We start from the raw sequence: 27,482 nt of genomic DNA, 5'->3' as shown, positions 1-27,482 counted from the left end.
TTTGAGATCTTTGTTTGGGACTGCATTGAATCTCTGGATCACTTCGGGAAGAACTGACATCTTCACAATATTGACTACTTCAATTAGTAAATTTAATGTATCTCTCCATTTATTTAGGTCCCCTTTAATCACTTGATAATATTTGATAATTTTTTTCCATGGAGATCTTGCACATATGTTATGTTAGGTCTATTCCTACATACTTCGAATTTCAGGTACTGTTGGGAAACAATTATCATTTTTCTTATTTTAGTTTCTGACTCTGGTGCTGGTATATATTTTGTAAAAATACTTTTTTTAAATCAGTGCCTTTTCTGTTGCCAGGCTCTGGCCCACAAGTGTCCCATCTCCACCCCTCCTCACCTTCCCATCCGACCCTGTTATGGCCCCGCCCTGTGACCTTAATCCCTCCAAAGCTGGGGGAAGAGAGGGGGGCTGTGTGCAGATGGCTCTTCAACCTCGAAAGGAGGATGGCGGCATCTGAAGGCGGGAAAGGTGAGAACAGGCTTCCACCCCTGCAGACCCTTGGAGCAAGCCTGGGCTCTGCTCCATCCTCAGCCCCTCTGACCCACCCACTGCCCACCAGGACCCCACCCCTGGAGAGCCTTTAGGAGACCAGAATCACATCACCCTGTTCCCATCCCAGCCAGCCCCAAACACAGCCTTAGATCCCAACTGAAACCCAACCCCAATCCTGGCCCTGCTCTCTATCCTAGCGCCCACCCCAACTTCAACTCCAGTGCCAGCCCCAAGCTTAATCCTAACACAAGCTTTACCAACCAGAGGGCAAACCCCCTTTAGAGTCCAAACCCCAACGTGGATACAGACCTTACCATAAGCTCTAAAGTTACCGAAACTCAACCCCAACCCCTAGATATAAGCACTGTTAGTGAGTGGGTCTCTGACTTTCCAGAAAGAGTGCAGACCCATTTTTAAGGACCAGAGAGAGAGAGAGAGAATACACACTTGATGGTGGTAGTAAGTTGTGAAGGCTTAGAGTCAGAGACTGCCTGGATTTGGCTCCCAATTCAGCTACTTCATCAAATCACTTAACCTCTCTTTTTGCATCAATTTCTCCACCTGCAAAATGGGAATAATACTATGTGCCAGACATTCTTCTGAATGCTGAACTCATTTAATCCTCACAGCAACCCTATATTGTAGGTACTCTTACTGTCATCTCATTATACAGATAAGGAAATTGAGGCTCAGAGAGGTTACATAATTTGCTCAAGGCCACACACAGCTACCAAGTGGTAGAGTCAGGATTTAAACTCAGATAGCTTGTTTCCTCCAAAGCTGGGTATCTTAACCAGGCCAACCCACTGCCCCTTGGAGGCTGAAACAAGGCCAAGGGACTTGGGAATGGCTTTAGCTGAAAACCCCAGTGCAAAACTCAGATCCCACCCAAACTCGTTAAAACCTAACCTTGATCCTAATTCAAATTCCAGCTCATTCAAATATCCAGTCCTAACCCTAAATCATATCTCAAGAACACTTTACTCCCACCGGTATTTAAACCCAACCCAAAATCTACCACTCAAATTTAATCCTAAATTTGCTTCCAGCTATAAACCTAATCCTACCCCATGCTAATTTAAGCTCTACCCCCCCAAATCTAACACCAAACCCTACTTCAATTAGAAACATAATCTCACCTTCACTCCCCTATAAACTCTCACTCTATCGTCAATCAACTCCAATCCCAACTCTTATCCCCCAATCTTTAACTCAGGTACCCTCAACTTTCCCTAATTTTACATGCTCTTCTCTCCTTCCCTCAGACAGAGGGATAGGATCATGTAGGAGGCAGCCATGACTGCCCCAATACCCTGTTCCCCCCCCAACTCGGTTTCTCCACACAGACACCACCCCAGAGCCCAGTCCAGCCAATGGGACAGGCCCTGGGCCCGAATGGGGGCTGTGCCCTGGGCCCCCAGCATCAGGTGGTGAAATCGGCGGGGCATCCAGCCTGGGGACCCCTAAGCGAAGGACTCAGCACAGTAAGCACAAGACAGTGGCAGTGGCCAGTGCCCAGCGCTCACCCCGGGCACTCTTCTGCCTCACCCTGGCAAACCCCCTGCGGCGGTCCTGCATCAGCATTGTGGAATGGAAGCATCCTGGAAGGCCAGGGGCAGGGCTCAGGGGTGAAGGTCACCAGGGTACCAAGAGTCAAGGATTAAGCCAGGGCTGGAATGGAAGAGGGCTGAGGTCAGCAGGGATCAAGGATTAAGAACTGGATTCAAGGGGGAGTTGAGAAAGGTGAAGGTCACCAGGGGGGTCAAGAGTCAAAGACTAAATCTCAGCAAGAGTTGAGGATGGCTAAGGTTTCCAGGGGGGTCAGAGTCAAGGCTTTGGTCAGGGCAGGGGCTGGGAATGTCAGAGCTGGTCACCTTAGGGTCAAGGGTCAGCATTGGGTGGAGAGGGCCCCAAGGGAACGTGGGGCTCTGAGACCACTCTGCCTGGGTCCTTAACTGTGTTCACCTGAGGCCCTTCGACATCCTCATCCTGCTGACCATCTTTGCCAACTGCGTGGCCCTTGGAGTCTACATCCCCTTCCCAGAGGATGACTCCAACACTGCCAACCACAACCTGGTGAGGCTAGCCCCGCCCCGCCCCGCCTCCAGCTAGATACAGCCCCAGTAGAGCCACACCTCAAGCCTTCCAGCCAGGCCCCGCCCCTCTCTGACCCAGATGACCCTCTCCTGCCCAGCCCCCCCCCCCCTTCGGTCCCCGCTAAGCTCCTCTTCCCCTACCCCCTGTCAAACAAACCCCACTCCCAAATAACTTCCCGATCTCCCGCCCCCCACCCCCGGCTCCGCCCCCAGGAGCAGGTGGAGTACGTATTCTTGGTGATTTTCACTGTGGAGACCGTGCTCAAGATCGTGGCCTACGGGCTGGTGCTCCACCCCAGCGCCTACATCCGCAATGGCTGGAACCTGCTCGACTTCATCATCGTCGTGGTCGGGTGCGCCTCTGCAAGGGATACCCCCAACCCTAGCTCAACTTCCCACCTCAGGCCCGCTAAATTCGGGGCTCGGGGAAGCGACTGCTTCAGACTGCCTCCATTCGGCAGCCAGAATCAGGAATATTAACATATTTTAAACCTATTTGCATTTCCAGTTAGAGGGACTTGTACTTTTCCGAGGAGAAGGGAGGGGGGAAGGGGGGGTCCCAACCCCTGACCCCCGCCTCCTTGTCCTGTGCTCCCCCATCAGGCTGTTCAGCGTGCTGCTGGAGCAGGGGCCCGGAGGCCCGGGGGATGCCCCGCATACCGGAGGGAAGCCGGGGGGCTTCGATGTGAAGGCGTTGCGGGCGTTTCGGGTGCTGAGGCCACTGAGGCTGGTGTCCGGGGTCCCGAGTGAGTGGCTCGTCCCCCGGGCTTGGAGGTAGTGGAGGGGAGAGCGGGAGGGGCGCTGAGCTGACCCCGCCCCTACGTTGCCCACCCCTCGCTCCCCACAGGCCTGCACATAGTGCTCAATTCCATCATGAAGGCGCTGGTGCCGCTGCTGCATATTGCACTTCTCGTGCTCTTTGTCATCATCATTTACGCCATCATCGGGCTCGAGCTGTTCCTCGGACGCATGCACAAAACGTGCTACTTCCTGGGATCTGGTCAGCAAGCCCACCCCAGCCCCCGGGACAGGATACGCCCCTTCCATTGGCTCCTAAGCCCCACCCTGTTCTCAAGGGGACACACTCAAATTCACAACACTCCGCCCCCAAGTTCAGGCTCCGCCCCCAGATAAACAAGTCTTACCCCGCCCCCCCCATATTCAAGGCTCCGCCCTCAATTCCAGACTACAACCACCCCCCTAGCTAATTGCTCCGCCCTATCACAAGTTTCCACTCACAGGTTAAGGCCCTATCCCACACTGAAGACTCCATTCTCCAGAACTGGTCCCAAATAGTCAGGTCTTTTTCATCCACACCCAAACCCAAGTCTTGGCCCCACCCTTCTTTCAAGAGACCCTCCCAAATTCACAAGACTGCTCCTAGGCTCACGCCTCACTGTTATTCACAAGATTCTGCCCCAAGGTTTACAGTCCCACTCCTCAGATCCCTGTGGTTGGGCTTCACAGCTTCCCAGGGGTTCAGAATCCTGACCCAGCACAGTCAGAGGCTAAGGGTCGTCTTTGATTTAGAAAAATCTAGAACCCTGAGGCGAGCTTCCCAGGTAGGCGGGCCTCCAAGGTGGCAACGACTGTGGGTGGGCGTGCTTCGGGTTCCAGAGCTCCAGTCTTCCCACAGACGTAGAGGCGGAGGAGGACCCATCGCCCTGTGCGTCATCGGGATCGGGGCGTGCTTGTACGCTGAACCAGACCGAGTGCCGCGGACGCTGGGCAGGTCCCAACGGAGGCATCACCAACTTCGACAATTTCTTCTTTGCCATGCTGACAGTCTTCCAGTGCATCACCATGGAAGGCTGGACTGACGTGCTCTACTGGGTGAGGTGGACGGCGGGCACACAGTGCAGAAGCTGCACCTGCCTCTCCTCACCGAGCTCAGGCGGGAGTGTCCGCACACCCTGAGGGATGCATGCCCCCTCTCTCTCCCTAGATGCAGGATGCCATGGGGTATGAGCTGCCCTGGGTGTATTTCGTGAGTCTTGTCATCTTTGGATCCTTCTTCGTCCTCAACCTTGTACTTGGTGTCCTGAGTGGGTGAGGAACCTAGACACCTACCCGGGCCTTCCTTCCTGCCCCTCAGCCCCTGTCCCTTTACTTTGTTCCTGGCAAACTGCTAGGCATCCTTCAAAACCCATTTAAAATACCCCTTCATTCATTCAATCAACATTGAGCATCTCCTGTGTGTGAGGCACTGTTTTAGGAATGGAACAAGAGACAAAAATCTCTGCCTTCCTGGATATTACATTCTGGTGGGGAGAGACAGACAATAGCAACATACACAATAAATGTGTGTGTGTACATACATACACACACATATGTGTAGTGTCTTATATGGAATATGTGCTATGGAAAGAAAGGAAGAGTTAAGATAGGAATGCTGAGATCTTGTAGTTACAAATAAGGACAATCAGGACAGGCCTCCTTGAGATGGCGTTATCTGAGTAAAAGTGTGAAAGAGATTGAGCCATGTGGGTATCTGAGGAAAGAGTGTTCCAAGCAAAGGGAACAGCCAGTGCAAAGGCTCCAAAGCTAAAACGTGCTTAGCATATTCAAAGAACAGCAAGGAGGTCAGTGTGGCTGGGAGGTGATGGCAAGGGGGCCAGGGTTGTTCCCCCACCTAACCCTCTATTCTCCTCCCTCAGAGAGTTCTCTAAGGAGAGGGAGAAGGCAAAAGCGCGAGGGGACTTCCAGAAGCTTCGAGAGAAGCAGCAGCTGGAGGAGGACCTGCGGGGCTACCTGGACTGGATCACACAGGCGGAGGAGCTGGACATGGAGGACCCCTCAGCTGATGGCAACTTTGGTTCTGTGGCTCAAGAGGGCCAGGCCAGCCACCGTAGGCAATCCCAACCTGGCCCACTCCCTGCTCCACGCATGCCTCAGATGTGGGCTGCCCTCCTGAGATCCAGCCCCAGCCCGCAGCAACTCTAGGCCCCTGGGTCTTCCCTGGAGGTCCAGTGGTTAAGACTCCGCGCTTCCACTGCAGGGAGCACGGGTTCGATCCCTGGTCGGGGAACTAAGATCCCACATGCCATGCTGCGTGGCCAAAAAAAACAAAAAAAACCTCTAGGCCCAGCCTCCGGTTAGGACACAGAACCCGGACTCAGATACCCTTCCCAGACTGCACCCAGAACACACACACACACACACACACACACACACACACACACACACACACGCGGGGCCCTAACCCCGCCCCAGGCCGTGATCCACCACTGTCCTCCATGTCCCTACAGGGCCACAACTGGCAGAGCTGACCAATAGGAGACGAGGACGTCTGCACTGGTTCAGTCACTCCACCCACTCCACGCACTCCACCAGCAGCCACGGTGGGGGTCCAGCAAGGTTGACAAGGGGGAGGGATGGGTAGGCAGAGGAGAAAGCCAAAGGCAGAGCCCTGGGATCTTCATGTGCCGACCGCTTCTTCCACCCTGCCCACAGCCAGCCTCCCAGCCAGTGACACCGGTTCGATGGCAGAGACCCCAGGCGATGAGGAAGAGGAAGAGGGGGCTCTGGCCAGCTGTACACGCTGCCTGTGAGGGCCCCCAGCCCTTGACCCCTGACCCAGCCAGAACCCAGAACAGACCCTGACCCCAATCCTTACTTTAGCTTCCAACCTTGACCTCAGCCCCTGACCTCCAGCCCTCGCCGCTGACTGCCGCTCAGCCCCTGACGATGCCTACCTCCCATCCCCCTCTTTTCCAGAAACAAGATCATGAAAACCAGTGTCTGGTGAGTTGCAAAAGTTGTGTGACAGCTGGACCCCATGACTTTGTGAGCCCCACCTCCAAGCCCTCCAAGCCCCCCATGACTGCCGGGCTCCCCCACCTGAGCCCCCCAGGGCAGGCTTAGGTAGGTGATCTCAGCCGGTGGGTTCCCGATCCCCACAGCCGCTGCCTCCGCCGAGCCAACCGGGGCCTTCGGGCGCGCTGCCGGCGGGCTGTGAAGTCCAACGCCTGCTACTGGGCCGTGCTGCTGCTCGTCTTCCTCAACACGCTGACCATCGCCTCGGAGCACTACGGGCAGCCCATCTGGCTCACCCAGATCCAGGGTGCACCCCCCAGCCTGCCAGCCCTCTCCCCCAGCCCCCAATTCCTTCCACCCCAGAAGCTCCAATCCAGGATCTCTCGGGTGCCCCACACCCCCAGATACTGCCCTCCTACCCAAGTAAATGCAGAAACTTTAGCCTGTTCCATCCTACCTTGTAGCTTACACTTGTATAGCACTTGCTGTGTGTGTCAAGCTCTGTTCTCAGCACTTTACCTGTACTCGCTCAATTTCTCTTCACTGCAACTTTAGGTGAATTAAGTACTAAGGTGCAATAAGTGACTAATCCCAGGACTCAGCTAGTGAGTGGCAAACCCAGGCAGCCTGGCTCCAAAGTCCAGGCTCTTAACACCGCACTGTCTGGACAAGTTAAGCCCTCTGTGCCTCAATTTCCCCATCTACAAAATGGGAATAGTAGTAGTATCCACTTCAGGGGGTGGTGGGGAGGATTAAATGAGTTAAAGTGAAAAATGCTTAGAACATTGCCTGGCCCACATAAAGCTAACACTTTACAAGTGTTAGCTCTTACTATTATTCATCTTAATCTCAGCCCCCAACCTGAATACTGAGTACACTTCTAATCCCAACCCTCAAACCAGCCCCAGTCCCAACTAAACCCCAGATTCTAACTCTACCCTTGAACTGGAGTTTTTCTGTATTCATAGAGGCTGACCGAGGCCCACACCCCAGCTCTGCCCCTCGCCCCAGCTCCAAGCCCCTCAGAACCTTGCCCACTGTGACCTACAAAATCACCCGATCCCTAGTCCTAACCACGCCACCGGCCTGTGCCTGGACGGATACCAACTACCCCAGATCGCCCCATGGCCCCTACCTCCCCACATGTCACCACAAAAACTGACTAGCCCAGTCACCCCTGCCCCTCTCCCCACAGAGTATGCCAACAAAGTGTTGCTCTGTCTGTTCACGGTGGAGATGCTTCTCAAGTTATATGGTCTGGGGCCCTCTGTCTACGTCTCCTCCTTCTTCAACCGCTTTGACTGCTTCGTGGTCTGTGGGGGCATCCTGGAGACCACCCTGGTGGAGGTGGGCGCCATGCAGCCCCTGGGCATCTCGGTGCTCCGCTGTGTGCGCCTCCTCAGGATCTTTAAGGTCACCAGGTGTGTGTGTGTGTGTGTGTGTGTGTGTGTGTGTGTGTCGGGGGAGAGGAGGGGGGCCCCAAACACAGCCCCAACAGCCACCACCCCAGCTCCAATGATGACTATATCCGCATCACCATTCATTTATCAAATATCCATTGAGTGCCTACAGCATACAAGGCGCCCTTCCAGGCCCTAGGGAAACACCAGGAATCAAAGCAGACACAAGTTCCTGCCTTCCTGGAGATTAAAGTCCGCTGGGGAGGGTGTCTACTCCATTTCCATCCCCTTCCTCAGCCTCAACTTCAGCTAGAACATTATTCCCAACCCCATCTCCAAACTCAACTCCATACTCATCCCCAACCCAAACCCCGTCCCCCACCCCCAACCATAACACCATCTCTAACCCCAACCACCAACCACTCATCATCCACAAGCTCATTTACAGCCCCATAACCCAAGCCCAAGCCCACCTCCAGCCTCATTCCTAGCTCCCAGCCTCATCCCCATCACTAGCCACAACCCCCACAGCCCAAATTCATAACCATCAGCCTATCTCCAAATGCAAACCCATCCCCAGTCCCAGCCCCAATATCATCCCCATCCATCCTCTCCTCTATCCCAACCCTCAGCCACGGACTTATCCCCGACTCAGTCATCTACAACTCCAAATATTCCCCAACCCCATCCCCAGCTACAATCCCTAACCCCAGGACTAACCTGAAACCCAATTTTAGCTTCACCAACTTCCATATACCCTCCATACTAACCTCATCTCCCCTAATGCCAACCCCAACCCTGAATACAACCTTCCCCTTACTTCTTATTCTCACCTCACCCCAACTCCAAAATCACTTCCAACAATGACACAAAAGCTCATCTTAACCCAGTCCGCCCCAGTGCATCCCAAGCTGGAGCCCTGCCCCGGCTCCTGACTCACCACTGGATGTGTCAACCCTTCCCCCTCCATCTCTGCTGCAGGCACTGGGCATCTCTGAGCAATTTAGTGGCGTCCCTGCTCAATTCAATGAAATCCATTGCATCCTTGCTGCTTCTCCTCTTCCTCTTTATCATCATCTTCTCCCTGCTTGGCATGCAGCTGTTTGGGGGCAAGTTCAACTTTGACCAGACACACACCAAGCGAAGCACCTTTGACACCTTCCCCCAGGCCCTCCTCACTGTCTTTCAGGTGGGACCTGGAGATCATGGGATGGGTGGGCGAAGCGGGGGGACCCAAGGTTGGGGAGAGGGTCCCAAGAGCTTCACGGTGACCTCCCACCCCCAGATCCTGACAGGTGAGGACTGGAATGTGGTCATGTATGATGGTATCATGGCCTATGGCGGCCCCTTCTTCCCAGGGATGCTGGTATGCGTGTACTTCATCATCCTCTTCATCTGCGGCAACTGTATCCTCAGAGCCTTGGGAGGCTGGATCGTGGCAGGGTTGGGGGAGGATAATGGGGACATGGGCACTCCATAGGCAGGCTGCTTCTCCATCCTTGTAGCCTGAGCTCACCCCAGACATCCTGTTGAACGTGTTTCTTGCCATTGCTGTGGACAACCTGGCCAGTGGAGATGCAGGCACTGACAAGGGCAAGGGCAGGTGAGGTCTGGCTCTGCCTCCAAGACAGTCTCTCCCTGGGAGCCCTGACTGGGACCCTCCCACACACATCCCACACCACCAGAGATGCCTTGGTCACCCTGGCAATCCCCATCTGCAGATCCAACCTTCCAGTCCTCATTCACTGAACATGCATTTATTGAGCACCTACTTTTTGCCAGGCCCTGTTCTAGATGCTAAAGAGACAGCAGGGGTTAAAGAAGACAGAGTCCTTGCTTTCATGGAGCTGACATTCTAGTTGGGGAAGGCAAGCAAAACAAACAAATGAATATATAACAATACAATTTAATTAAATATATGTTAATAATATGTAATGAAGAAAAGGAAAGCAGAATAAGAGAATAGAGAGAAATGAAGATTGCTATTTTGGTTAGGGTAATCAAGGAAGGCCTCTATGAGAAGGTGACAGTTAAAGAGAGGCCTGAATGAAGTGGGGGAGTGAGCCATGCAAATATCTGGGGAAAGAGTGTTCAAGGCAAGGGGACAGCAAGTGCAAAGGTCTTGAGGTGATAATATTCTTAGCACATTCAAAAAACACCATGGAGGGAATTCCCTGGCAGTCCAGTGGTTAGGACTCGGCTCTTTCACTGCTTTCACCCGGGGCCCCGAGTTCGATACCTGGTCTGGGAACAAGGAGAGTGGTAGGAGGTGAGCTCAAGTGGGGGGAATAGAAAAGCCAGATGAAGGGCATTCTGGGCCATGGTGAGAACTTTGGGTTTTGCTCTGAGTGGTGGGGAGCCATGGGAGGGGTGTGAGCAGAGGAGGAATGTATCAGACAGAATTTAACAGCATCCCTCCTGCTGCTGTGAGAATAGACTAAGGGGATGAGGGAGGAAGCAGGGAGGTTGTATGGGACCTGAGAAAGGTCTGTTCTGACTGCAGTGACCCCCTCCCTTGGCCTTGCCTATCTGCTTCGATCCTTAACAGTCGCCTCCTCCCCAATTTCCTCGCACAGGGAGAAGAACACTGAGGAAACTCCACAGGAGAATGGAGCACTGGTGAGTTAGAGGCCTGGGCTCTGTCTACACCTCCCACTACCACCACTATCTGTCTATGCGTGTGTGTCTTTATCCCGCATCCTCTGCCTATTCATTCCTTCTTTACTGTGTCCCTCCCAAGCCTCCCCTGTGTCCATCCCCTGGTGTCTACCCCATCATCGATGACCCCCATCTTCCTGTCCCCAGGTGCCTGGTGGGGAGAATGAGGAAGAGGAAGGTGCAAAAAATGAAGGAGCAGGCAAGTGGGCAAGGCCGGGTGGAAGAGGTATGGGACCTTGGGGACAGCACCCAGGCAGAGCTCGTGACCCCTGAGACCCTCCTCTCTGGAGAGCAGCCTTCTCCAACATCATCTTTAAAATAATGGGCTTGGTGTGTGGCCAGGAACATTTGAGACGCTGAGATTAAAGAAGAGAAACAGACATTTTGTTTTACTGCAGAACTTCTCAGGGCCTTTATTATAAAATAGTATGTATATGGCTGAAGATGGCAATGTGCGTTCAGCACACATTTACTGAGCCCCTCCTGTGTCCCATGCACTGTTCTAAGTGCTGAGGACACAACAGTGAACAAAACAGTCTGAAATCCCTTCTCGGAGGAGCTGACATTCTGGCAGGGAGATGAGAATTTACGACATGACAAGCACTGTTCTAGGTGCTTTACATACATTTTCTCAATTAATTCTCTCTCCTTTGATCTTCTTCTGCTGCCAGGCATGGAGGAAGAGGAGGAGGAGGAGGAGGAAGAGGAGGAGGAGGAAGGGGGTGCAGGGCATGTGGAACTCCTGCAGGAAGTTGTACCCAAGGAGAAGGTGGTACCCATCCCTGAGGGCAGAGCCTTCTTCTGCCTCAGCCAAACCAACCCGTGAGTGCTGCGAATGTGCAGGGCGTTGGGGCTTGAGGGGCTGGGGCAGGGGGAGGACCAGGGAGCAGCCAAGGCTCGGGTGGGGTGCACGGCCTTATGCAACAGGGCCCATGCTGTATCTCTCGGGCTCCCCCAATCAACTCTGCGGTCCTGTGTTCTGACCATGGACCATTCCCCACTCCCCAGGCTGAGGAAGGCCTGCCACACCCTCATCCACCATCACGTCTTCACCAATCTTATCCTGGTGTTCATCATCCTCAGCAGTGTGTCCCTGGCAGCTGAGGACCCCATCCGAGCCCACTCCTTCCGCAACCACGTGAGCCTTGGGCTGGGGGCTCAGGGGACACTCCCAAGGGTGTTCTACTGGGCACAAGCTGGGGCCAGGGTGGAGGCAGGGAGAAGACCCCTAGTTGGGCAGAGAGAGAGGAGCAATAATGGCAGCTGCAGCAGTGCCAGCCTTTATTATGTGTGCAACACACTTGGGGAAGCACCGGGGAGGTGATCAGTGTTTGGCAGAGGAGGAAGCTGTGCTCAGAGGTTGAGGAGACCAAGGGCGCCCATGTAGCTGAGTAGAGGCAGAGGAGCCCAAATCTGAACCCTTGTCTTTCTGGTGGCCAAGGCTTTTGCCTCGTAGAAAAGTCCTTGATGATGATGACGATGGGAGAGAGAGAGAGGGGGAGGGGAGGAGAGAGGGAGGGAGGGACAGCAAAACTTACTGAGAGATACACACAGCTAGGATCCCCCTCAGCCATGACTTGGTGGCTCCCCCTCTTTCTTGCCCCCCAGATTCTGGGGTACTTCGATTATGCCTTCACCTCCATTTTCACTGTGGAGATTCTACTAAAGGTGACTAATGGACCCCCCATCATACCCCCAGTTACCTCAACCTACTCCCCATCCACTCCTGCAGCCCAACTCTCCTGTTTCCATCCCCAACTCCCCTCTCTATCCCCGGATCTGGGGTGTAACTAGCCTGATGTCCCCCTACTCCCCAGATGACAGTGTTCGGGGCTTTCCTGCACCGTGGCTCCTTCTGCCGTAGCTGGTTCAATCTGTTGGATCTGCTGGTGGTCAGCGTGTCCCTCATCTCCTTTGGCATCCAGTGAGTGACACCTGCCTACCCCATTCCTCCAAGAGCCAAGGCCAGGCCCGGGCCATGGCCTGAGGACTGCCCCCTCCTCAGCTCCAGTGCCATCTCGGTGGTGAAGATTCTTCGAGTACTCCGAGTACTACGGCCCCTCCGAGCCATCAACAGGGCCAAAGGACTCAAGGTAATCCCATCCCACCCAAATCCGTGGGACCCAGACCCTGCCCCACCCCTGGGGCCAGGATCACTGATCCGACTGACCATTTGCAGTGATGCATGACCACATAGCCTGGCCGCAATGTGTAACCACATGGCCCTGACCACTGGCCATGTGGCCTGATCCATGTTCCTTACAAGTGACCATCCATTCCTTACCAAAGGCCACATTTCTGTGATCCAAGTTCCTGACATGTGGCCACATACCCCTGTCTGGCAAACACATTTCCCGTTGGTACCCACACATCCTTCACCCAAGACCACATGTTCCTGACCCAAGTCCCTGAGCTCCATCCATGCCCGGAGTCCTTGCCCTGTGGCCACCGTGGCCTGCAGTGTCCATGAGCCATATTTGTGGGTGTCTGCAGCACGTGGTGCAGTGTGTGTTCGTGGCCATCCGGACCATCGGGAATATCATGATTGTGACCACGCTCCTGCAATTCATGTTCGCCTGCATTGGCGTGCAGCTCTTCAAGGTGGGAGGAAACTCTGGAGGGAGGCCCAGGCATGAGTCAAGGCAGGGAGGGGGTGGGGGATGAAGGGTGAATCTGCTTGACAAATATCCTCTCTGCAGGGGAAATTCTACAGTTGCACTGATGAGGCCAAACACACCCCCCAAGAATGCAAGTGAGTGCCTGAAACCCTGCCCTCCATGGAGCCCAGGACCCTCCCAAAGTCCAAAGAGGCCCCTAGATCTCACCCAGGCCTCTAAAACCCCTAGATCTTCCTCCAAAGAACTGCAGAGAACCCCCCCCCCCAGATTTTATCAAGGTCCCCAAGACCCTAGAATTCCTCAAGGCCCCAAGATACATCCCGAGAATTCTCCCAAGAATGGCAAAAGCCCTCAGACATCACCAGTCCTTAAGAGGCCCCCCCCAATAACTGCCCAAAACCCCTCTCCACACTCCGCAGAGTTACCTACGTTCCACTCCAGACTCCCAACAATCCCCAAACACCCGACCCCCACCACCAAGTCCCCAGCTTCCGTCTTGAGACTCCTACAGAGGGTAATAGTTCGCTGAAGTTAGACATTCCTGGTTCAAATTGATCTCATGAGACTTGGATACATTTCTTAACCTTGCTGAGTCCCATTTTCCTCAACTGAAAAATGGGGATAAAAAGAGTGTGGATTTCACAAGGTTGTTGTGAGGAGCAAATGAGTTACTACACAGAGAGTGTACTACAATGTAAAGTTAGTACATGTAAAGCCTAGCACAGTGCCTGGCATATACTTAGTGCTGATAAATGTTGGCTATTATTCGTATTACTTTTTCCTGGATGGCAATGATGGTGATAATAATGCTGATGATAGCTAACGTATACGGCCCCAACAACGTGCCAGACACTGTTCTCATTGATTAACAAAATTAATCCTTGTAACAAGCCAGGAAATACCTACTGTCTTTATCCTTATGTCATAAATGGGGAAAACTGAAGCACAGAGGTTAAATGCCCAAGGTCACCCAGCCAGTAAATGGAAGGGCAGGATTGGAACCCAGGCTATCCAGCTCCACCACTATGCCCTGCTGCCTCCATGCTGGAGACACCAGTCCCCATTCCACAGCTCCCTACCCCTCCTCACCCACCCAGCATGTCTGCAACATCCACAGGGGCTCCTTCCTGGTCTACCCCGATGGAGATGTGTCAAGGCCCCTGGTCCGGGAGCGGCTCTGGGTCAACAGTGATTTCAACTTTGACAATGTCCTTTCAGCCATGATGGCCCTGTTCACTGTCTCCACCTTCGAAGGCTGGCCTGCGTGAGGGGCAGGGCCCCAGGGATGGGCAGGGGACTGGGCAAGAGTCTTTAGGGGATTGGCTTTGGATATCCTGGGGATGGGTGGAAGGGTATCTTGGGATGTGAAGAAGGTCTCTGGAGAGTGGGTAGGGTTTTCTGGGGACTGGTGGGTGTATCAGATGACTAGGTGGGGATCTCCCAGAAGTTGGCTGGGGGTGCTCTGGGGACCTGGGTGAGGGGGGGCCTCCAAGAATTGGGTAGAGAGGTCTCTGAGGCACTAGGTGGAAGTCTAGAGAGGACTGCGTGGGATTTAGGGGGTTACCAGGTAGAGGTCTGGGGGGACTGGGTGGAGGTCTTGGAGGAGATGGAGCTGGAGATTCAGGGGTTTCCAGATAGCTGCACAAGTCTTTGGGAGTACTAGTTGGGGGGCGATGGAGCAAAGAATTCAAGTTGATGGGACAGGGGATTTAGAGATCTTTGGGGGCTTGTTGGGGAGTTCTGGGGAGCTGCATGGGGATCCTCAGATGGCTGGAGGAGAACTGGGAGTCTGTGGGAACCTAAGGGATTTGGGGGTCTTGGAGGGCCTGGATGGGGATTCTCAGGAAGGTTGGATGGGGATCTCTGGGTCTCTGGAGGGCTGGGCTTTGGGAGTCTTTGAGGGCCTGGTGTGTAGGTCTCAGGTAATTAGGTCAGGGGATTTGGGGATATTCTGGGGTGTCTAAGGTATCTGGGGACAGGTCTGAGGGGTCTGGGATATCCCTTCACTTGCCTCCACTGGCTCCCCAGGCTGCTATACAAGGCCATCGATGCAAACGCAGAGAACAAGGGCCCCATCTATAATTACCACGTGGAGATCTCAGTGTTCTTCATTGTCTACATCATCATCATTGCATTCTTCATGATGAACATCTTTGTGGGCTTCGTCATCATCACCTTCCGTGCCCAGGGCGAGCAGGAGTACCAAGACTGTGAGCTGGACAAGAACCAGGTGACCTCCAACCCCTGATCCACCAACCGCCCCCCCCCCGCCACCTCCTTGCCTCGGGACCCCACTGCTCACTCATGCCTTGCACCTATATGCAGCGCCAGTGTGTGGAGTATGCCCTCAAGGCCCAGCCACTCCGCCGCTATATCCCCAAGAACCCGCATCAGTATCGGGTGTGGGCCACTGTGAACTCTGCTGCCTTCGAGTATCTCATGTTCCTGCTCATCCTGCTCAACACGGTTGCTCTAGCCATGCAGGTCTGAGCTCCCCACCCTGATCCCGCCAGACACCTGACCCTATTCTGTCTGCACAAATCCTTGAGAACTGTCAGGAATGCTTTAGGCTACAAGTAACAAAACCCCCAACTGACAGAGACTTAAGCTTTAAAGATATGTGCCACATATCTTCAAATCAAAGGCCAATAATCGTAAGTTGTATCCTGATTTCAGAGATGTGAGAATGTGGGGAAAATGGCAGATGGCAAATGTAAGTTATCATTGACTGAGAAATGCACCCCAATTTCAGAGATTCTAAACTGTGAAAAGATGTATATCCTGGAGTCAATGAATTATGATAGTTACCTCACATAGCAAGCAGTGCAGAGGTAGGCTGTTTGCTCATTGCTCATCAGGGACCCAGGCTCTGTCTTTCTGCTCTACTATCTTAGTAAGTTGGCTTTCGTTCTCATGACTGGTTGCTTCATGGTCACAAGATGGCTGCCACAGTTCCAGGCATCAAAACCACATTCAAAGCAGGAAATAGGAAGGAAGGTTGCACCAAGGGACTCTCCTCATTTGACCTTTTATTGGAAATCAAAAATATTTTTCACAGAAGCTGCCCAAGCAGCAGCAAGCTTATGTTTCTGTCTCAGTCAGAACTAGCTGCAAGGAAAGCTAGGAAATCAAGAGCTGGGCTTTCCAATATCCATAATGGGAGGTGGGCAGTGTGAGAGGTTTGGCCAACCCATAGTGCTACCACATCCCCAGACTTACCTCAGTCCAAGACAGAGAATATTTGGTAGGGGTGTAGGGGGGAAATCTCTGCCTCAGGCTATGTCCCCACATGATTTTCTCCCCCAGCACTATGAGCAGACTGCTCCCTTCAACTATGTCATGGACATCCTCAACATGGTTTTCACTGGCCTCTTCACTGTTGAGATGGTGCTCAAAATCATCGCCTTCAAACCCAAGGTACCCCCCAGGCCTAGACCCATTCCTTAGGGTGGAACTCACTGCATAGCTCTCAGGGGGGCAGCAACCAGGGAGTCATGAGACTAGGGAGGAAGAGGAATCTAGATGCAGCCTTATCATGTGATCCAACCTAGACCCTGCCTCCCCAATGCCCCCAACCACTACTAGCCCCATACCCTAACTTGCTAGCTCTGAGAAGACAGGGCACTGCTTTCCTCCTGTCTACAGCATTACTTTACTGATGCCTGGAACACGTTTGATGCTCTTATTGTGGTGGGCAGCGTAGTGGACATTGCCGTCACTGAAGTCAACGTGAGGACTGGCTCTCCACTAACCCACTCAACCCCTACCAACCTTCCCTCACCTCAACCCCAGGGCTTTCTTTCACATGGGGAGGTGGTTCCCACTCACATCCACCCCACTCCTGGAGACTCAGAGCTCCTCCCTCTAGCTCTATCTCTTGAGTCCCTATTGGGTTCAGCCAAAGCCCCCTTCTACCAGCTCCCGCTCATTCATTTGCAAGCTATCCTCTGGCTCCAGCATCTCCTAAAATGACTCTCCTGTTATTTCTATTATTTTCTTCATTGCCTCTACATCTCCCTCCATTGGCCCCATCATCTCCACCAACTCCTGCTTTGACTTCATCATCTCCTCTGATTCCTTCATTGGCTCCATTTCCTCCACCGACACCATCGTCTCTGACACTGGGTCTTTCATGGTTCTGTCATCACCACTGACTGCACGGTTGGCTCCATCATCCCTTTCACTGGGTACTACATGGTCCTCCATTGACAATGCTGCTGGGTCCATATCTCCATCACTGGCTTCTCCATTGGATCCTCCATCGGTTCTCTCATCTCCGTGAAACCACTGGCTTCATCATTTCCTCCATTGGCTCCAATATCTCTCCTCCACCATCTCCTGTGCCCTCTCCTCTACCTTTCACCCTCATTACCAACTTTTCCTTCAACCATCCTGATCCATTACCACATAACCTTCCTTATCATCCCTTGGATAATAACTCTACCATCCATTATCCTCCGTATCTGCTCCATCATTTCTCTCCTTGTTCATTGGCCCTGTGATCTCATCATCTCCTCCATCACCTCTGTTTTGGTAATATCTCCGTGCAGAATGGTGGCCACCTTGGCGAGGTAGACCCCCCACCTCACAACAGGGACTCTCTGCCTCTCTCTTCACCTACCCTCCTTTCCTTTCTTCCCGAAAGTCCTTAGAAATGCTCCCTGACCACCCTGGGGCCTGGGTTCTGAGGGATTTGGAGGCTGGGAGGGCCAAAGCATGAGACAGGGAGGTGGCTGGGGCAAATGTGGACTGAGCATACCCACCACACGCCCAACCCCAGAGCTCTGAGGACAGTTCCCGCATTTCGATCACTTTCTTTCGCCTCTTCCGAGTCATGCGGCTGGTCAAGCTTCTCAGTAAGGGTGAAGGGATTCGCACATTACTCTGGACATTCATCAAGTCCTTTCAGGTAACTCCCCCACTCCTTTGTTCACCCCTCATCCCCACTTCACACCCTCAGCTTGTCCTTTTACCGCCCCCAGAACTACACCTTCCAGCATGCCATACCCATGTGCAGCTTACCATGTCCAGTTTTCTCTCTCTTGTGGGCTCTCCATTCCCAACATGTCTTGGCCTCACTGACCTTACTCTATTGTATTTAATACTGTGTCCATATTCGGGAGACCCTGGCAGTCATGGGCACTTTGGGGATGGACCACATCTCTCAGCAGGCCCCGGCTTGAGTGCATTCTGGGGCTTACAGTTCTCTGCCTGGACCTGAGTATCTATCCTCCTCTCCACCCCCATAGGCCTTGCCCTATGTGGCTCTTCTCATCGCAATGATATTCTTCATTTACGCAGTCATTGGGATGCAGGCAAGTGGGAGCCCTGGGGAGCATCCCTCAGGCACTCCTCTGTTGAGGGGGGTTAGATGGGAATGAGCCCAAAGTGGGGGTAGAAAGACAGACAAGCTGCACCACCCTGAGTCAGTCCATACATCTGTGAAATGGGATCAGCAGTGCCTGCTTGTCAGGGTTGTAAGGATCCTTTGAGTATTAGGTGTTGTGAAATGGATGGGAACCTGTAGGGGCACGGAGTCACCCTTCTGACACAGCCCCTGTATGCCCACAGATTTTCGGCAAGGTGGCTCTTCAGGATGGCACACAAATCAACCGAAACAACAACTTCCAGACCTTTCCACAGGCTGTGCTGCTTTTGTTCAGGTGACACACACACACCCTCTCCCCTACTGCTTTGATCTCCAGCATGCTTTTGGGTGCCCACACATCCTCTCTGGGCCCCAGACTGCCTGAGCTATGGAAGTAACAGGGCAGCATGGGGCTCCATATTGCCTGAGACCTTTTCTGGCTGTGTTCTAAAGAATCTTTTAGAATATTCTAGCCTCAGCCATCCTTTTTCTGGCTGCAAGACATATACCTTTCATAGGCCTCAGCACCCCCTCTGTAAAATGCAAACATGATTGTCATCAACATGGCCACACCAGCTTTTAAAATATTGAAACGCTGTTTTTACCAGATGTAGCCCCTGGTAAGAAATAGGTCATCTCCTCACCCCTCTGGCCCCCACAGTGCCCCTTGTCATGACTTCATAGCCTCCCCACCAAGATGGCACCACTGTGTGACCCCCAGGTGTGCTACTGGTGAGGCATGGCAGGAGATAATGCTTGCCAGCCTTCCTGGGAGCCGGTGTGACCCTGAGTCTGACTTTGGCCCTGGTGAGGAGTTTAGCTGTGGTAGCAATTTTGCCATAGCCTATTTTATCAGCTTCTTCATGCTCTGTGCATTCCTGGTAAGGACCAATCCCCACAACCACCACTACTGCCCCGGGGGCTGGTCCTGATGGGGATGAGGTGGGGAGCCCAGATCTTCAGAGCGGGTGAAAGGGCTGGCCTGAAGACAAGATCAACCCGGGGACTCATGACCCAGTGACCATAGAAGCTTACCTCCGCCCCCCACCAAACCCCCCATACTCTTCTCTGCCTTTCACCTAACCTCTCCTACTCACTGTCCCACAGATCATAAATCTCTTTGTGGCTGTGATCATGGACAACTTTGATTATCTAACCAGAGATTGGTCCATCCTGGGCCCCCATCACCTCGATGAATTCAAGAGGATCTGGTCTGAATATGACCCTGGGGCCAAGTATGCCCTCTGACCCCATACCTGGGATACCAGAGGACAGTGCACTGCCTCACAGTCTTCCAACTCTGGAACCTCTGACCTATGCCTCCCATTACCCAGGAAGTAGATGTCCCAAGGTTCCCACTGCCCCTGTCCTCTGCCTTTTCCCCTCCCCCCACTGACTGCCCTCCAGTTCTTCCCTGGCAGGCTATGGGGTGTTGGTGGGGCGAGGGAGTGATGAGCTGGTAGGGCCTTGAGTAAGGACCAGACAGGGTATCTCCAACCCAGTAGTGCCTCTCTTCCACCCCCACCTTCCCCAGAGGCCGCATCAAGCACCTGGATGTGGTTGCCCTGCTGAGACGCATCCAGCCACCCCTGGGATTCGGGAAGCTGTGCCCACACCGAGTGGCCTGCAAGGTCTGTGCACCTGCCCACCACTGCCTCTGAGAGGACTGTCACCACACAGCAGGGGTGGGCAGGGACCCTGTCTTGGGTGGGGAGGGGGTGTTTGGTGGCATCCTCAAAGGTTTCTGCCCTTGGGCATCACATGCCTGCATCCCTGGCATTTGCCCAAAATGGGTTCCATGTCCCTGGTGTGCACAGAGACTTGTGGCGATGAACATGCCTCTCAACTCAGATGGGACAGTGACATTCAATGCCACACTCTTTGCCCTCGTTCGGACATCCCTGAAGATCAAGACAGAAGGTGTGTGGGGAGAAGGGGGAGGGGCAGGAGGGGGAGGGTCCCTGGGGAAGGTGCAAGGAGCAAACTAATTGAGGGATGGGCCCCACTCTTAGCTCTTAACCTCAAAATAGGTGACTTTGCCTTCTCCAGGCCTGTTTTCCCACCTGTCCAACGGGGGCGGTGTTTGGCTGCGGTAGAAGTTTGTGACGCGCCCTCCAACAGTGAAGGAGTGGCTGTGAAAGGCTCGTCCTATTGGCTCATGCCCCACATCCTCTCCCCATGCAGGGAACCTGGAGCAAGCCAATCAGGAGCTGCGGATTGTCATCAAAAAGATCTGGAAGCGGATGAAGCAGAAGCTGCTAGATGAGGTCATCCCCCCAGCTGACGGTGAGCTAGCTCCACCCCAATTCCTTAAGCCTGCCTCTGAATGTCAACGATTGCTCACCACCACCAAACCATCACTGGCTGGAGAGGGAGGGGTGCAGGGGGAGAGTCCAAGCTTTGATGTGGGGGTTGGGGAGCAGAGGACTCCTGTGTGACCTTGCCTCCTCTCCCTTGCTCCTAGAGGAAGAAGTTACCGTGGGCAAATTCTACGCCACATTTCTGATCCAGGACTATTTCCGCAAATTCCGGCGGAGGAAAGAAAAGGGGCTACTAGGGGCCGAGGCCCCCCCAAGCACCTCCTCTGCCCTTCAGGTCTTGGGAGCAGGGCCTGAGCTGGGTGGGGGTATGTGGGAGCTCTGTGGTTGAGGCTGACTGCCTTCTTGATCTCATGGAACCCATGTCACAGATGAGGAAACTGAGACCCCAGGACCCACAGAGGGTCAGGAGTGACTGTGGGGCTCCTTCCCCCACCCCACACTCCTACTCAGGGACAGGGAAGTTTAGACCCTGAGCTACCCGATTCCCTATTTTCCCACCCCCACAGGCTGGTCTGAGGAGCCTGCAAGACTTGGGTCCTGAGATGCGGCAGGCCCTCACCTGTGACACAGATGAGGAGGAGGAGGAAGAGGGGCAGGAGGGAGAGGAGGAGGAAGACAAGAAGGACCCGGAAACGTACAAAGTAAGGACAATAAGCTTTCACTCCCCCAGGAACTCTTGATTGTAAAATACTCCTTCAACCCCCTGACTGATTTCCATACTGCGTCTGGGAGGAAGCCCCCCAGAGAAGACCCCCTGCAATAGACAAATGTTTATGTGGTACCTACCACCCACTGTTGGAGGGCAAGACCCAGATTTGGCCCCTGGGGAGCTCATTGGAGACACACTATTTGACCAAGTGACTTAGCTATAACCTGGATGCAACGCTCAGTCCTGTGATTTCCACAGGCCCCAATGGGCTCCCAGCCCCCATCTCGCCGGAGCTCTGTGATTTCTGTGTCTCTGCCTGCCGGGGACAAGCCACCAGATTCACTTTCCCTTGGGCCCAGTGATGACGATGGGGGTGCTCCCAACTCCAGACAGTCCAGTGTGCCCCAGGATGGGTCCCACGCCCACAGGTATGCAAAGGTCTGCAGGAGGATTGTGAGGGAAGGCAGAGACTAGCCACTTTATGGGGGTACTTCAGGGGGCAGAGGGTGTTTCCAGTGAGACAAACGTCTATTAAAAGAAAGCCCATGTCTCCTTTAAAATGATGACAGGTTAATTTTATGTTATGTGAATTTTCCCAGTTAAAAAAAGTCTAGTGTTTCTGTAGAAGGTAGGGCATGAAATGAGAGGGAACCAGGGGCCCAGGGCCACACTGGGGGGATCTGGTCTGCCTAACTTGCCTCACTTTCCCCAGGAGAAGCTCTGGGGTTCTCATTTTCACCATTCCGGAAGAAGGAAGTTCTCAGTCCAAGGCAACCAAAGGGCAAGAGAAGCAGGATGAACAAGAGGAAGTCCCCAGCCAGCACTCTGGCCATGACACGTAGGATGAGCCCATGAGCCACGTGCGAGAGGGATGGCACCCCATCGCGCATGCCCAGGCCTGAGCTCACCCCAGCCCTCCCTCCCAAACAGGCTCTCCTACCTAGATGAGCAGGCAGGGACTCCCCCACGCCCCATCCTTTTGCCACCTCACAGACCCCAGAGATATGTGGATGGCCACCAAGCACCACGCCGCCGTCTGCTGCCCCCAACGCCTGCAGGTGAGAGTGGACATGGGTCCTGGGGGGCCCCATGGGCCATAAGGGCAGAGGGCTGGGGAGGCACTGACATTCCTCTTTGCCCCTGGTGCCCCCCACACCCCCAGGCCGGAAGCCTTCCTTCACCATTCAGTGTCTGCGGCGCCAGGGCAGTTGTGAAGATTTACCCATCCCAGGCACCTATCATCGTGGGCGCAACTCAGGGCCCAGCAGGACACAGGTGAGGTGGGGGAGGGGGGCTGAGGCCTGGAGGGGTGGGGGGCAGCCTAGGCCGAATTTATCAAATACACTACAAATCGGGCTCTTCTGAAGAAGGGGGCACGTGTGAATTCACACAGTCCTCACTGTGCCTGTGAGGTGGGTACTGTTACTAGCCCCAGTGTACAGATGAGGAAACTGAGGCCCAGAGAGGCTTACCCAAGATCACACAGCTAGTAAGTGGCAAAGCTGAGATTTAAACCCAGGCCTTCTATGCTCTGAAATAAACCCAAGGCTGATTTATACCCATTCAGTTTGACTCCAGTTGTGTTTGGGGGTAAGAGGTAGGCACAGGAGTGATTCCTAGATCCTCATACCCTACCCATCAATCACTATGCCCCTGATGTTTATTCTGGTCCAGGGTTCCTGGGCAACCCCTCCTCAGCGGGGCCGGCTCCTATACGCCCCACTGTTACTGGTGGAGGAGGGTGCAGCAGGGGACGGATACCTCGGCAAATCCAGCGGTCCACTGCGCACGTTCACCTGTCTGCACGTGCCTGGAACCCACTCAGACCCCAGCCATGGCAAAAGGGGCAGTGCTGACAGCCTGGTGGAGGCTGTGAGTCCAGAAGGGGAGGGGGCCGGAGGGATGGGAGAGAAGGGGAGAAGGTGGGAGCTTGGGAAGGAGGGTCCCCAGTCTCTGTGTGGTGTGTGTAGCTATCCCTTTGCTCTGTGACTTCTGCTCAGCAAGATGTGTGCCCCACTGTCCCCCACTGACTTCCCTGCGTGCCTTCATGGGTTCATCACTCATCCACACCAACCCCTCCGTGCACACTGCTTCGACTCCATGCTGTGCCCTCTGCCAACACTGATCCCATCTGTGCCCCCAGGTGCTCATCTCTGAGGGCCTGGGCCTGTTTGCCCGAGACCCGCGCTTCGTGGCCCTGGCCAAGCGGGAGATTGCAGATGCATGTCGCCTGACACTGGACGAGATGGACAGTGCCGCCAGTGACCTGCTGGCACAGGGGACTAGCTCACTTTATAGTGACGAGGAGTCCATCCTCTCCCGCTTTGATGAGGAGGACCTGGGAGACGAGATGGCCTGCGTCCATGCCCTCTGAATTCCCACCCTTCCCCCACTGCTCAATAAACCTCCTGCCCTCCCTTCCTCAGAAGGAGACCGGCATGGACCACACCCCTGGATTTTGGTGTCTTTGCACTGGAGGCCTGGGGCTGCCCAGCGGTCCCCATCTATCCATCCCCTGTTTCAGCCCTGAGCCACTGCCCACACGCGGGTATTTCCAGAAACCAGGACAGCCAGGCCTGATTATTCAGCGTCAGGGAAGGAAGGAGGAGGAGGGGAGGCGGAAGAGGCAGCAGCCAAAAAAAGCTGGAGACAGAGTGGAGGTGGTGGGGGAAGGGAGGTTTCTAGACAGATGGAGGAAAGTGGAGAGAGTGAGGATGTGTGAGGGCTCGGAAGAGGGGAGGGGGAAAGTCAGAGATTCCACAAGGGGTCAGGCAGATCAGACTGAGGCAGGACAGATGGATGGAAAGGAAAGGATAAGGAAACCTCCAGGAGAGTCCTGCCAGTAGAAAGGCCTAGAACTAGCCTGGCATGTGATGTATCTTAGGCAGAGGGGTCCTCTGACAGCATCAGGAAGGGAGGCTAAATTGGGATCACCCCCACCTCCCCCCTTCTGCTTGTGAAAAAAGAAATCTAGGACTTCCCTGGTGGTCCACTGGTTAAGACTCCATGCATCCACTGCAGGGGGCACCGTTAGATCCCTGGTCGGGGAACTAAGATCCCGCATGCCTCCCGGTGTGGCCAAAATAAATAAATAAATAAAGAGAAAAAGGAAATTTAAATTCATTTGTAAAAGACATGGGTGACAGCAAAGGGCGAGGCTCCTAGCCTGGGGCAACCCACTCAGGGCTTACCTGGCTCTCCTGAGACCAGCTAACAGTACCCCACTCCCAGATCCTAGAGCTCCTCTCTGTTTCTTGCCCTACTTTTAGTCATTGCCCAACCGTTGGGGTCTCATTCATTCAGTGAAGGTTTATCGGGCATTTATTTTGTGCCAGGCACTGTTCTGGGTTTCCCTCAGCACAAATTGAGCTGGCTTAGACATGTGACGGGGGTTGTCCAAAGTGGTAGTCATCCCCACTCCAAAGGAATTGGAGGTAGTGTTAGAAGTGACACCGGATGTGGCCACCCCTGGGGAGGGTCTGACCTAGGGTCTCCTCCCAGCTCTCAGAGCAGGGGTTTCTCATTTGTCTAATTTGTGTCAATTGAACCAGGACTGAAATTTGAGGGAAGCCAAAATTGGAGACTAGGACTCAGAATATAGAATTGCACTAGGTCTGGAAACAAAGGCTTGGAGTGGTTGGGCTGGTGTATTGTGCGAAAGTAAGTCATGGACAGGGTAAAGAGAGTGAAGGGAGATTGTTGAAGGAGGAGGTGGGATAAGCCACCTGAGGGCAGATGATGCAGACCCTTGAATGCCAGGCCCCAACCCCTGGGATTTTTCCTGAAAGCAGTGGGGAGCCATGGGAGGGATTTGAGCAGGGTAGTGACATAGTTAACTTTGCATTTTAAATAGATGCTCTGACGGGTGTGCTGAAAACAGATGGGAGGAGGAAGAGACTGGAGATGCTAAATTTGGCAGGAACGATGGTCGCCTTAGCCAGGGGAGGTGGCAGAGGAGATGGTGAGAAGTGAGTAGATTCCAGAGATGCGTGGAAGGTAAAACGAACCATTTATTGGGCCCTGTGCTAAGTGCATTACAGTGATTATCTTGTTTAATCAGTGCAACAATCCTATAAGTACCATTTTAAATTATTTTACCTGTCCAAAGTCATACAGGAATAAATATTAGAGGTGAGATTCAGATTCAGGCAATTGAATGCCAAAACCCATGCTCTTCCCCCGAAAAGGCAATAACTGTGAAGTACCCATTACATATTCAATATTTGTGTGAACTTGAGTGTGAGTGTGTTTGTTTAAAAAACAAAAAAAACATAGGTATACATTCAGATGGTTCAAAGTTCAGAAGTACAAAGGGGTATAAAGTGAAAGTTTCCCTTCCCTCTGGAGGCAACCAATGTTATCAGATATCTTTTATATAGTTATAGGATGCTGTACTGATAAGTTAGCACAGTGGCTAAGAGTAACAGGTGCTGGAGCCAAACTTCCTGGGTTCAAATCCTAGTTCCACCACTTACCACCTGTTCAAATCTTAGTTCTACCACCTACCAACTGTGTGACCTTAGGAAAATTCCTTCAGCTCTCTGCACCTTACTGTAGTTAGCTATAAAATGAGGATAGTAGTAGTACCTGACTCATAGGGCTGTTGTGAGGATTAATTGATTGATTGAGTGATGGCTGCATTGGGTCTCTGTTGCTGCACGCGGGCTTTCTCTAGTTGCGGAGAGCGGGGGCTACTCTTCGTTGCAGTGCGCAGGCTTTTCATTGTGGTGGCTTCTCTTGTTGAGGAGCACAGGCTCTAGGTGCGTGGGCTTCAGTAGTTGTGGCACGTGGGCTCAGTAGTTGTGGCTTATGGGCTCTAGAGAGCAGGCTCAGCAGTTGTGGCACACGGGCTTACTTGCTCCATGGCATGTGGGATCTTCCCGGACCAGGGATCAAACCCGTGTCCCCTGCTATGGCAGATGGATTCTTAACCACTCTGCCACCAGGGAAGTCCCTATTGTGAGGATTTAAATGAGTGATATATGGGAAGCTCACAGAACAGCCACAATTTAAAATGTTAGCTATTCTCTCTATAATTATGATATAATGCTTCCCTTCTCTTTGTACACAATTCCCACATAATTTGGCATCTTGCATTTCTTACTTAACTAAGTATCTTGGCTATCATTACACAGCTCCATATTATTAGTAATGACAGCTACATAGTAGTCCATTTTGCGGCTCTACCTGAGTTTTTTAAACAGGCCGCCAGTAATGAGCACTTGGGGAGTGTCCACACTTTATAAACAGTGCTGCAGTGTATTATCTTATACATACCTCTTTTAGCACATGTTTGAATCTCTCTGTAAGACAAATTCCTAGAAGTGTAAATGCTGAGCCACATATATGGACTTATTAGTTTGCTACATTTTGCCAAATTACCCTCTACAGAAGTTATACCAATTTAACTTCCACTGGCAATTTATGAGAATGCCTGTTTCTGGCCAACTGTTAATATTGAGCATTATCAAACTTTTTTATATTCACCACCCTCAAAGATGAAAAACAGTGTCTTAGTAGCTTTTATAGGCATTTCTTTTAGTATGAGTGAGGTTGAGCATCTTAAATTCCAGCTGTATTTATCCATTGGATTTTGCAACATGGCAATTGCCCTTGACCTTGGTGGGCCTAGTTTTAGTAGCATGAAGGAGGCATAGTCCAATTAAGAGAGGACTGAGGAATAAACAGGATGCAAAAAGTTGAGAGTTGGAGTAGGCAACACTTTGACTAAGGAAGAGCGAAATAGGGGAAATGGTTGGAGGGGGAGGGTTTTGTTTTGTTTTTTTTTAAGTGCTTAAAATGCAGATGAGAAGAAACTCTCAAAACCCTGAACCACGTTTAAATTGCAGGGACTTTGGGCACTGCCAGTAACTAGCTGGGCGACCTTGTACAAGTCGCTTAACCTCTCTGGGGACTAATTTTCCTCACCGGTAAAAATGGGGCCAATAGTCCCTACCACGTAGGGATGTTCCAAGGCTTAAGTAAGTGAACACATTCAACAGTTCAGCAAACGGCCTGGCAAATTGTCCTACTGTAGGACCCAACGGCCCACCTCCCCAGATCTCTCGCTGTGTTTTCAGAGATAACGATCTTCTGA

General features: G+C 53.0%; 1 protein-coding gene across 3 annotated transcripts; it reads left to right on the top strand.

Moving 5' to 3' along the window:
* Nucleotides 1–470: 470 nt before the first annotated feature.
* CACNA1F (calcium voltage-gated channel subunit alpha1 F) lies at nucleotides 471–23,759 on the top strand. 3 transcript variants are annotated; one of them, XM_068533607.1, is made up of 48 exons: nucleotides 471–495; nucleotides 1,866–2,115; nucleotides 2,490–2,595; nucleotides 2,829–2,968; nucleotides 3,219–3,361; nucleotides 3,463–3,615; nucleotides 4,252–4,448; nucleotides 4,561–4,664; nucleotides 5,273–5,430; nucleotides 5,864–5,956; nucleotides 6,069–6,162; nucleotides 6,333–6,359; nucleotides 6,518–6,678; nucleotides 7,567–7,792; nucleotides 8,753–8,960; nucleotides 9,057–9,177; nucleotides 9,293–9,374; nucleotides 10,348–10,390; nucleotides 10,577–10,628; nucleotides 11,101–11,251; nucleotides 11,438–11,567; nucleotides 12,038–12,097; nucleotides 12,247–12,353; nucleotides 12,435–12,522; nucleotides 12,923–13,030; nucleotides 13,129–13,181; nucleotides 14,165–14,311; nucleotides 15,076–15,277; nucleotides 15,373–15,531; nucleotides 16,354–16,464; nucleotides 16,693–16,776; nucleotides 17,598–17,618; nucleotides 17,828–17,956; nucleotides 18,297–18,362; nucleotides 18,619–18,710; nucleotides 19,137–19,296; nucleotides 19,523–19,650; nucleotides 19,950–20,046; nucleotides 20,233–20,335; nucleotides 20,600–20,701; nucleotides 20,880–21,010; nucleotides 21,243–21,377; nucleotides 21,644–21,813; nucleotides 22,098–22,205; nucleotides 22,316–22,443; nucleotides 22,548–22,660; nucleotides 23,060–23,257; nucleotides 23,529–23,759. In XM_068533607.1, the coding sequence occupies exons 1-48, from the start codon at nucleotides 471–473 to the stop codon at nucleotides 23,757–23,759; spliced, it is 5,895 nt and encodes a 1,964-aa protein (XP_068389708.1). The 3 variants fall into 3 exon arrangements, with proteins under 3 accessions (XP_068389708.1, XP_068389707.1, XP_068389710.1); XM_068533606.1 differs by having other exon boundaries at nucleotides 5,273–5,463; XM_068533609.1 differs by having other exon boundaries at nucleotides 471–545; nucleotides 2,019–2,023; nucleotides 5,273–5,463.
* Nucleotides 23,760–27,482: the final 3,723 nt, after the last annotated feature.

Source organism: Eschrichtius robustus, chromosome X (assembly GCF_028021215.1).
Source record: "Eschrichtius robustus isolate mEscRob2 chromosome X, mEscRob2.pri, whole genome shotgun sequence".
NCBI classification, from domain to species: domain Eukaryota; kingdom Metazoa; phylum Chordata; class Mammalia; order Artiodactyla; family Eschrichtiidae; genus Eschrichtius; species Eschrichtius robustus.
The sequence above is the reverse complement of the archived record's forward strand: the minus strand, read 5'-3'. Positions and strand labels throughout refer to the sequence as shown.

Excerpts from the sequence above, each read along its gene's own strand:
- CACNA1F (XM_068533606.1), top strand. The coding sequence starts at position 471 with ATGGCGGCATCTGAAGGCGGGAAAG. Across the intron at positions 11,252-11,437 it reads TGCCTCAGCCAAACCAACCC|GCTGAGGAAGGCCTGCCACA; the intron begins GTGAGTGCTGCG and ends CCCACTCCCCAG. Across the intron at positions 21,011-21,242 it reads GCACCTCCTCTGCCCTTCAG|GCTGGTCTGAGGAGCCTGCA; the intron begins GTCTTGGGAGCA and ends CCACCCCCACAG.